An 11585-nucleotide genomic window follows, 5' to 3' on the forward strand; every position below is an offset into this window, starting at 1 on the left:
AGACTACAGACCTGCACACACTTTAAATTACATACAGTGTGGCAAATGCCATCAGAAGTATAACTCAGCAGAGAACTCAGGAACACAAGGACAAACAGAAGAGACCAGGAAGTGCCTTGCATCTACAAGTCTCCACCCTTCCAGTGAAGTGGAAAATATGGCATGAGGCCAGTACCTCCAGACAGGTCCTTGCTTGCTTGCTTCTTTCAGCTCAGTTCAAGTTGATTTTTTTTTTTTTTTTTTTTTTTTTTGCTGTCCAGGAGACAGAACTGTCCTTTTAACAGAGAACATTTAAGCCATGACAACTGCCGTCCCTTCCACACAGACACATTTGCTAGATGAGTCTTTTGATGCATTAAATAAAATTACTAGATTTCCAGCATCCACCAGAGTAAGTAGGAGTACTTGCCTTTATCTCATAGTGACACAAAACACTTTTTCAGGAGGTTAAGAAGTTTCTCTCCCACCCCCTTTACAGCTCGTTCCTACTCCTTATAACATAGTCATTACAAAACTTTGTGTGCATATCTAAAATGAAGAGAGAGCTTAAGTTTAAAAGCATCCTAAAAAACAAAATGAAACAAAAAGAACACTCCAATCCCCCAGGGTGTTGGGTTTTGGATTTGGTTATTTTTTCAAACATGAAYGGTTGAGTGAGCCAGTCAAGAGTAATTTCTCTGGAGGCATCCCCATGATACCCTGTATTGGCACAAGARGAGAACAGTAACATGAAGGTAAGAACAGCTGCAGGGCTGTAGACTTGAAGGGGCAGAAGTACGTACACCAACTTCCCTGCCAGAGGAAACACACCATGTAACTATGCTCGCAGTCTGTTCTAAACTCTGTGGCCAAGCTCACTTTCAGTGGTACAATCCGGAAATTAGTGAAATTATATTGGGTATGCATTTGTTCTGTCACATTTTTGGAGAAGATGGAAGAATACCAAATCAGACCAGTCCTTACATGAGTCACTGTATATAAATAGCCCTTGTGAAAACATAACAAAGACCCTGTCTACACCAGGAAAATGTTCTCACTGTTGCTTAAAGTGACTGGCAAACCTCAGCCAAAAGGGTTTGCCAACTGCTTCTGTTTGTTTTGCTTGAGTACCAGGTCAGGTAATCCTGATCAGCATTGAATCTAATCAGCATCATGTTTGAGCTGCACTGACAGCTGATAAAAAATGTAATCTATGCAAGGGTTGCAAAACTGCTAACACTGGAGGATCTAATAGACTTGTATTAGCAATGGTAATTTCTAAAAAGTATTTTCTTAGTGCAGACAGGCTACTCAGTCTCTGACAACAGCCAAGTTGCTAGTATTACAAAAACAAAACCAACAAACAGCCCATCACACTACACACTTTCTGGCCTTCTTCAGACATCATGGAGAAGCATAAAAAGGCACAAGCCCTACTAACTTTGCCTTTGCAGCTCTGCTTTAGGAACAAAACAGTTCACTCCAGAAATAAAAAACAGAAATATAAAGCTTGTGTCAAAACACAAGGCTTTCCCTACTAGTAAAAATTTAATTTGCCTTCAGCACAATTGCTGCTTCTGCAGACCCACAGCATCTGCAGACTAACTCACAATTCACATGTATGTCAATTTGTTACCTCTTACAGTGGAGTGACAACTCCTACCTGATGCTCTTTTCTCATAGACACACAATGTCTCCCCCTTTTCTTCTTTCCTTAGAGACTGAATGTTCATTTTAGGCATAGCATGACCTTGTTTACAAATACACTTCATGTCTACATGCTGCAGGCCTGCACTGTCCTAGCTACTGCTGATCTTAATTGGCTGTAACTTACTATTTGACTTGAGTTGTTTAACTGTTAATGCTCAAGAGCTTTCTATCTTTTTTTAAAAAAAAACTCAGCCCTAAGCTTTTCATAAACTGCAAATCTCATGTTGAATGATTAGGTCTTCCTCCTATACAATGTTCTTAAATGGTCCTACAATTCAGAATTGTAAACCTATGGTGGAGAAGTTCAGCTCAACTCAACACCAAGTTCCTTGCACAAGCTTCCCTTCCTTTCTTGTTYTGAGGACTTCTACACCGATGCACACGAACTATGAGTGAGTTGCTTCCACTGAATTGCTGACCTTTCCAAATGCTACAATCTTTGCTAGAAGATGCATTTTAAAATCACCCTTTATAGCAGTTGTTCCCATTTCATGCAGACTAGGCATATCCACAGAATGCTGAAGATCGAAAATAGAAGTAATTATCACTGTAGCTCTCCTCATCCTCTGAGAGGCTAGACTATTTCCCAACAGCAAAATGATTGTCATTTCAGCAAAAGATTTTGCATTGAGATAAGAAAAACCCAACAATTATGATACACAATTAGGGGGAAAATGTAATGAAAGAGGAAAAAAAACATGTTCGTGTATGTCATGGCTGAGCAAAATACAGATGCTTTACATTTGCAAAGACGCAGGGAGCACAGAGAGCTGGTTTCTGTAGCAGGCCAAGGCAGGACTTGATTGGACAATAATGATATGAAATGGATGCAACTGATGCTAAGGCACAACTATTCCAACAAAGATCACTTGTACAGTGGTCTCAATGAGTTGGTTGCATGTTTTTAAATTATGCTTAATCCAATCCATTTAAAAGTGCCTTGAGGTGTCGTTCACTGCTTCCAGATTCAAAGGCTACTTTTCCTCCCTGTATTAATCTGCATTTTGAAAAGAGGATGCCAATTTGATGCCATGTCCTCGCTTACTGTCTCTTGCTTGATCCTTACTGGTTACAATAGTTAYAATATTGCAAAAGTAGTTAAACTAACACTGAGAAATTTCAGGTAATTTAAGCAAAACTGTATCAGAAATGTACCTAGTTATGCTAGGTGTAAAAGGCTATCTTCCTCCAGTCTCACACATTATGTCATTACTTTTTGCACTTATTTAAACAGACTATATATCCCATCTAATGCGATTTAAATGTTTGTGATCTCTCTCATAGGCCAACATTTTATCCATTTAAGTGAAGAAAAATTTTATCTTTTCCTTGATATTTTGTAAAGTTTCTGATGATTTTGCTTATGTGCAGACTTTTCTCTTTGAAGAACTCATACTCACAATATTCAGTAATTTTAAGGCACTGCCAGATTTTGCTTCAGGATGGATAGGTAGGAGAAGAACAGACCAGTGATACCTGAGACAACACTAGGCCCTTGTGACAGAATCTGATCTYAAACTTCTGGTCCACTAGTTTAGGAACAAAGTAACTTTTGCTCTTCTGTTCACATCCAGAACATTTTCTGGAACTGAACTAGGACTCACTGTTCCAGGAGTGAGCAAAATGTGGTCCCTCCCCAGATGCATGTGATTTTGTACAGTGCCACAATGATCCATTCTCCTTTTATCACATTTATGTGCCCTTCTGTCCCGGCATGCAGCACAAAAGGATGCAGAATGAAGACAACATCAACTCTTGCCCATTTTCCTGAGTCTCCTCCTTACTTCCCAACTTTAGTCTTCTGCTGCTTTCCACTGCTGATACTCAATGGAAGAGGGAAAAATCCAGAACGACAATAAAAAGGGAAACTTTGCAACATGCATGCTGCTTGTTTAGAGAGCCTCTAGAACCACAAGTCATAACAAAATAGTGATAAAGGTAGAAACACGGAAAGAACACTTGCTCAGAAGCTCCAGATAGATTCTCCAAAGCTTACCTCTTCGTTCATTTCTTCATCAGCCTGGGCTGTGACAAAACTTTTTGCTTCCCCCTTTGCGCCTCGCCTTCCCACCCCATCCACACCCCTTCCTTTCCACTGTGCTGGCATAACCCTTTGTAAAGCTGTGTGGTGAAGTGGATTGGAAACTGATCCAGCTGCAGAACAATCATTTTTCTCTTGAATCACTTTACCTTTAGATGCGTTCCTTAAATAAGTCCATTCATTTGCACAAACTGCTGTGCAGGCAGGGTGAAGAGAAGAAGCCGGGGGTTTGCTTAAACCAACTAAATCAACCCAGGTTCCAAATGGGAAAGCAAAGCTGGAAAAGTAATGTGAGTGGAGAAGTAAACTGGAAGAATCTCTTCCTACTCTTTCCACTGCTTCTCTTTTCAAATTGCCAAAATTCTGGTCATTTAGCATTCACTGAACTACTTCATTGGGAACTGAAGTAAGAGATGATGAACGTTTCTCTGCTTCTTTTGTAGTTGTCCTGACCCATCATTTTCCCCTCTTCATAGCCCAGTTTTGTGCCCCACAATCCCCAGAGCTGCAGTGCTGTCCATACTTTCCTTATTTGATCCCTTCTTGTTTCTTCCAAAACTCTAACCCTTGCTCTTCAGACCTATTTAAAAGTAATTGCTAGTAATTCATTAAGTTCATTTAAGAACTTGGAGTGCACAGGACCACAACTGCCTATTTATACAGATTCAGTGTTTCCCTTACCTGATCCTCAAGCATCTGTAATAACAAAGTGTGTATTAATTCCCAATCGGCTGCTGCCTCTCCCCTCCTCCTTTTTTAATTTTAAACAAAGCAAAATGAGTCCATAACCACAAAACTTCTTTTTAATTGGCTTTTTTCCTCTCACAGATATTTATTAAAACCTATTGTGTTCCTCTAAAAACTCTGACTTACACTAACTTACTCTGTTTTTCCCATTATCCTCCTCCTTGACCCAAACCTGTATAATCCCCTGCTTCAATTCACCATTTTTTCCATCCTCTCTTTGAACAGCCCCTCCATGTAATATTAGCCACTTCTGTTTTCTCATGTTCCCTCCCTCCTGCCCCACAGGAAGGATAGTGTGTTGTATTTTCATGATGCCATATTTCATTACTTCCAACTCTATTCTTAACTATTGAGCTAAATTCACAGATGTGAAAACATAAAGATCAAGTGAACACGAGTCCAACGGCTGATGGAGCTGGAGTTGATGGAGCAGATGGAGCAGAGTTGATGGAGCTTCTACCAGCAGTAAACTTTGCTCATCCTTTTCAATAACATGCAATAATGAGGCATTTAGTTAATAAATGTAGGACCTGCCTTCTAAGGCAGGCAGGAATATTTTTGTTGCACTCCTGCTACTGAACTCCATAACCACAATCAAGGGCTGTGTCTATACCACCAAGAAGATAGATGCATCCTGCTCCAAAGTCTCAGTCTTTCTAATGGGTTTACCAAGATCAGGTRGACCACTGGAGTTGGGCATGACTCACTCCCAGCCTGCATTTCCTTTACAAGAAACTAGGGAAAAGGGGAAGTAAGAGAAAGGAGAATTTAGTGCATAACCAGGTCTCATTTCAACACAGAACTGGTATACCACTATGGCATATACCTCGATGGTCAACCTTTTCTAGTTCCTTTGTCTCATCTTCAAGCTATTTTTGGACAAAAATTGAAATTTCCCCACATTTCCTTTCTTAAAATCTACTAAGCAGGTATTGTTGTGCCTAGGAATTTTTTTCATATATTATGTCCAAGCAGGTTAAATCATCAGCACAGGGCTCTCCAAAAACTCTTTCTCTCTAGGATGAATTCTGCACCAATATGATAAGATGTAACAACTGCAAATATAGCCCTACCTCAATACTCTGCCAAAACRCCATGACAAATGGATACACCGAGAACATTTTTCACAGCAAATATAAAAAGGGTTTGGGGGAGAATCTAGATATGAATATTCTATCCAGGGATGATGACATCTGAGTTTAAAGATGGTATCAGTATTGTGCATGTCTAGACTTCACTACATTCACTACATTACTTAAATTTTACACATCTCAACTCTCCCACTTACCTCCCTCCCTCTCCTCCTCCAYGCCTTCATGCTATTGTTATTTGTATTTACAAATGTGTATCTACTCCACTATTCTTAGAAATATGACCTAAATATTATCTGCCAAGCACTCTTCCTAAAAGATGGAAGTAAGGRTTGGATGATGTTGATCTCTACATCAGAGCTTATTTCTGATGTAGCATATCTGTGTTTTATCAAGACCATTTTATGTAATGAAACAAATAAAGAAATAAAAACAATGAGCCAATCAAACTGACTGTTAYCATTCCCTACACATTGCTTTAGCTACATTTCAGAGAGTCTTGATAAGCTCAGGTTAGAAGAAAKAATGCTGACATTGCTGAATGTTCTGTTGGTATCAATAACCTTCAAGACCTGACTGCATAAAAGCACTGAGCAGCTTAATTTCATCTCACTGTTTGCCCCACTATGAGCAGGAGATTTGACTAGAGACCACCTGAGTCTCCTCTAGCCTGAGTTATTCTGGTATTCCATGCCAGCTTTCTGTATTTTTAACAAAACGTAAGTTTTAGTATCAGTTTGGATGCAAGTCCCTCAAAAAAGCAATAGAACTTACAACATGTATATCTGTCAATCAGACGTTCATCCTGTACACATACGAACTATGACTAGCTTTCCATGATACACTACTGTGGGATCAGTCCATAAGTAAAAAATACAGATGGCTAGGCCCTTCAGCTAGTATAAGCTGACATGCTTCAGTATTTTTGGCATGGCTGAACAGCTTTCAAAGAACGTCACAGGGCATTTTAAAAGTACACTGCAGAATGACTAGCATTTCTCCAACAGTAACAGCARCAAATAAGATGAGTAGTGACAAGCAGCTACTCTACCAACAAGCAATAGTACCAAAAGATGAGAATAAGAAGCTACATTCAAATACCTGCATTATGTTGAGCTCTCCAAAACAGAGAAGCTCCTTGTACAAGGAGACTTTCGTGTTACATTTAAGTGAAATCCAATGTTTCCAAGGACACCAGCAACTACTTTCTCTTCTGCCCTTCATTTTACATTCTTGGATAACCACATTTTTAGAGCAGGTCAACCAAATTCCAGACCAGTTTATCAGTCAGTTAACAAGCTAAAAYACCTTGACTGCATACCAAACTCAAATATTTGTGCAGTACTGTCTTTTATAAGGTCTCATCAACATTCTAAATAGGATAACATTCTTATCGCTATATCCAAGATATTTTGCAATTTCACCCCATCTACCACACCTGACATATCTTCCTAATAAATTTTATTTAGAAACAGTCCTCCTGCCTCCCATGAATATGCTTTCCATCCTTATTTCCCCATCTACCCATCACTATTATCCATTCATTTTTCTGTTGAGTACCTGTAGCATAAATTAAATTATAACACAGGAACCATTTCACATTCTTTAACAGTATCTAAGGATATTATAAGCAACTTCATGGAAAAGATAGGTTGAAAGACTCATTAGCCTAGGCTCACACTTTTTTCCCTGTGTATAGTCATACAAAGAGCATAGATTGGATTGTTTTTTGGTGTTTTTCTTTTCTTAGGAAGCAGAACAAAACTCAGTCTGAAAATCTTTCAGTTGATCTTCCTTTCCGCAGTCTGGGCTAGCTGATATTTTCCGTAACATAAAAGACAAAAGCTGCATTAGACTTCAAATGAATGGGTATTTAGCCCCACCTAGTACCCTATTATTAGCAGTTGATGTAAGTAATCACACATGTGGCAACACCCATATTCAGGTTTCAGAGAATGTGTATCTTCTGCTGACTGCTTGCAGATGTTTCTTTGAAAAGCTGATCAGTGAAACAATGGAAGAGGTACATGTCATTTCATTCCTATCTAGTGGCCTGTCATAGGTACCTTTCCATAAAATATTATTCTTGGCTAGATGTTATAATTCACTGGATTCACTGGATTTACCTGGCCACCATGAGACAAATTACAGTACAGCCTTGCTTCATCCTACTTAAACTTTTGGAGCTGTCTGATTAAACCAGTTAATGTGACACTTGCAGGTCATAGTCTAGTTTAGGCCTTAAAATTCTCTTCACACAACCGTAAGAGAATTAAGAACAGCAAGATTTCTAAGGAAGACTCATACATTTCAGTAGATCATCTGATGGAGACAGGGGATAGGGAAGAGAGACAAAGCTTTTGTGCTCACATTACAGGCCTTTTTTGAGGTCTAACAGAAAAGCAGCAACTTATTATCTAATTTTTAAACTTCAGCCATCAAGGCTGCAAGAAACTGCACCCATATACAGAAGTAAACATTGAAACAGCTACATCCCTGCTCGTCTGGAGCTTTAAAGCATAAAACTCTGGAGACGTGGACAAACCTGACAACATAGACCAGCATGGCACTGATGTGCTTCTTGTGGCTTGGCTACTATGAGGTTTGGGTTCAGTGCAAGGCAAAAAGTGCTACAGACAGATATGGCCGAAGTAGTTAACCTCTGTGACCAGATCCAATAGGCAGAGACAAAAATTGCTGCCTTCCTAAAATTTGTAGAATTTCGACAATAATCTATACATTTCCCCAAGTAATAAAAGTCCTCACTTTACCAACATCGTCCAGCTGCAATCTGAGGATGTGCTGAAGCATGACTGCAGTGACTGCAACTCCTCAAACTGCTAGGCGTTGTTTTTCAACAGTTTTCATCTTTCCTGAGTCAAGTCTTTCTCAGTTAGCTTCCTTCAGTCAACAGGACAGGATGTACAATCCAGCATCAGTGAAATGACAATGTGATAACATCCTAGTGTTTAAGAAACACTTCAATTACCTCAGGTGCATATTAAGGAGATGTGAAAAGATCAGTCAGGTGAAAATGATAGATGAGGAAAATACAGATACTGCCATAAAATCAGACACCTGCACTTTACAACGCTCTGAAGGCTTCTAATATCTACAGTAATAACAGCCTACATATATGACTTTTGTCATTAGACATCAGAAAACTGCTCCTCAGCAGCAACTGCTACCTTCATGCCACATATTGATTTGAAGCTAGATAGGCAGAGTCACAAATCCACCTGATGGAGGTGCCATGCCATAGTCGCTTCCCAGTAAAATTCAAAACAAGTAACAGCAAGGAGCAGAGCATACTGCATGAGGCAAATAGGTTCATAGTCGTTTGGAGTTTTGTGTCTCAGGAGAGAAGGTAGGATCTTATGCCACTGCAGACCTAGAAGCACTTTAAAATATAGTACTTCGATAAAGAAGTACATGTAGAATAAGCAAGAGGGCAGAGACACCGAAAGTTGATCTAGCTTTAGTGATGTTCCTTCAGAGGATTTCAGAACTAGAGAGAGGTTTAATAGCAGAATGAAGGAAATGCACAAAAAAAAAAATAAAATCCTTTGCAATGACAGAAGGTTTGTCCTTTAAAACACACTTAAATGACATGACATGACTGGATCCTATAGAATTTACACACAAAAAGATTTTAAAACCCAAATGATTTCAATATTTTCAGTACAGTAAGAAAACTACATTTTTCCAATGCATGAAAAATAAGTGCCAAATATTGTTAAAACTTGTGCACACATTTACACAGTCTATTGTCTTCTAAACTGATCTATCAATGCATCCTACATTAGTCACCTTTAATGACTTTCTTGGTCATAAGCCAGTTAAGCAAAGTTGGTGACCTCAGATCACCTTCTTTCCAGAACACTACAAAATCACATTTGGGATTTTTCCTGCATCACTGCTATATAATGAGTATTTGTACCAAATTTAAACATATCATTCAATGTGAATATGGAATTTGCTGTGTCAGTCAGTCACCCCATTACGATCATCCATATTCTGTATTAGCTGTACAGCACACTGACATACACTACTGTAACCAGATGTGACTATGTGTATATGGAAGTGATGTATTATTATACATTATACATTGCCTGTGCAAGAGCTCCATGGTAAACTCTGCCCTGAGGATACTCAAAAAGAAAACCCAGCATCAGAATTTCTTTGCTGTACTTACTACTAGTACAATCTATTGCACTGCATATCCAGTGCTCTGAGTCTCCTAATGAAGTACACATGTCAAGACTTGTTTGACTGAAACATTTCAAGAGTTCCTCCCTCGCTGCTTGTACGCGTGTCTATGTGTATATATGTATGTATACGTGCATACACACACACACACACACACACACACACACACACTCACTCTCTCCTGTTTTCTCCCAAATGCATCACACAATTAACAGGAACACACTGTGCAGTATCAAGCTTCAATTTGAACACCAGGATATCTACTTCCCACTGTTACATCACCGCCAGATATCTCTGCAACAAGAACAGCCTATTCAAAACAGCATACAGAGGAGGTACAAAGTAACTGGAAGAGTAAGCCAAGCTTAGTAAAACAACACAACTGCATCCACATACTGTCCAAACACAGAAGATTGAAGGGAAAGCCAGGCATGAGAAGACTGAAAAGACTAAAAGTCAATTCTTTATGCAGTTTGCAGGCTATTACTATGAATCGAAACCAACTTCTTGCAAACCAAATGCAYCATTGCTGTATTTCTAGGCATGTGCTTTCCTCTTTTTTAAGTGACAGGTCCTGAAACTAARTCACTGATTCCAAAATGCTAAACAAGGTGAATATGATCTGAAAGGATTAAAGTATATTTCTGATATGCTGCTTCTGAGAAACTTCTATTCTGACAGACTGCTTTAGGATAGCATTAAATACATCTGAGATGGGAGGGTGAAGGAAAGAGGGAGGGTAAGGTGTCCATAACATTATGTCATGGATTTACGCCACAGATGAACAAGGCACTTCAATTCTTTTGAGACAACAGTCACGCCAACATCATCAGGCAGGGCCATTTACCCAGACAATCCTCACTGCGGTGTTGTTTAGCTGGACAGCACTGACGCAGCCCTTGCTCAGGCTAAGTGCTAGCTATGCTSTGTGGCTTCAAGTTATTTACCTAATGCTTCCTCCTTCTCCAAACAGTTTCCCCAGCTGTGCAGGCATCTGGCACCCACCCGGATGACCAGAGCAGCCAGAGAAGAGGGAAGAGCAGAGCCAGACAACAAACTGAAACCTCAGCGGCTGCTCCATCCCCTTACCGTCTCGGGGTCGTTCTCAAACACCTCTCTGGCCTCCTCCTTGTTGCAGTGCTCCTCCACGCACTCCCTCTCCAGATGCCCTTGCTTGGTCTCCTCGAAGATCTGGTAGGCTCGGCGCTGCCTCTGCCGCAGGAACTGGGCAGCCTCCGGGGCGCGCAGCAGCACGGCTGAGCCGCCCGGCCGGAGGGGGAGGAGGAGGAGGAGAGCAGGAGGAAGGGGAGGCAGCGGTGAACGGCCGAGGCCAGGGCAGCCCGGCGGCGCGTCTGACCCGGCGGGCTCCCCTCGGCGGCGTGCCCCCGCCCCTCCCCCCGCCCGCGCGCCCGCCAACGGTCACCCGGAGCGGGCGCCAACGGTCACCCCGAGCGGCCGCGCCCCCGACCCCGCGGCGAGGGGCACCGCCACCGAGCCGGGAAGCCCTGCGCGCCCCCCGCCCCCGACACACACACACACGCCGCGCAGCCCGGCGCACACGGGCACCTTCCCCCGCCCCGCCCCGCCCGGCCCCCCGCAGCCCCCCGCGTCCTTGCCGGCGCAGAGCCGGTGGGAGATGCTCCGCGGGGCGAGAGGCGGCGGCGGCGGGTCGCTGCGCGGGCGCTGTCCCCCTCCCAACCTCTCCCCCCACCGCCGTACTCACTCTGCGAGGAGTCCGCCGCCAGCAGGACGAGCAGCAGGGCGGCCCCGAGGGGCGCCGCGCGCTGCGGCATGATGCGGCGGCTGGG

General features: G+C 41.8%; 1 protein-coding gene across 1 annotated transcript in view; it reads right to left on the reverse strand.

Moving 5' to 3' along the window:
- Window positions 1-11579, reverse strand: part of GAS6 (growth arrest specific 6) — a 42331-nt gene extending 30752 nt beyond the window's left edge. The window contains exons 1-2 of the mRNA XM_085320802.1: window positions 11501-11579; window positions 10867-11033 (exon numbers count right to left, since the gene is read on the reverse strand). Coding sequence (XP_085176928.1) covers window positions 10867-11033; window positions 11501-11570 — 237 coding nt within the window. The 5' untranslated portion in view covers window positions 11571-11579. The remainder of the gene's footprint in view (window positions 1-10866; window positions 11034-11500) is intronic.
- Window positions 11580-11585: the final 6 nt, after the last annotated feature.

Source organism: Rhea americana, unplaced genomic scaffold (genome assembly GCF_003343005.1).
Source record: "Rhea americana isolate MKP2758 unplaced genomic scaffold, rheAme1 scaffold_66, whole genome shotgun sequence".
NCBI lineage: Eukaryota > Metazoa > Chordata > Aves > Rheiformes > Rheidae > Rhea > Rhea americana.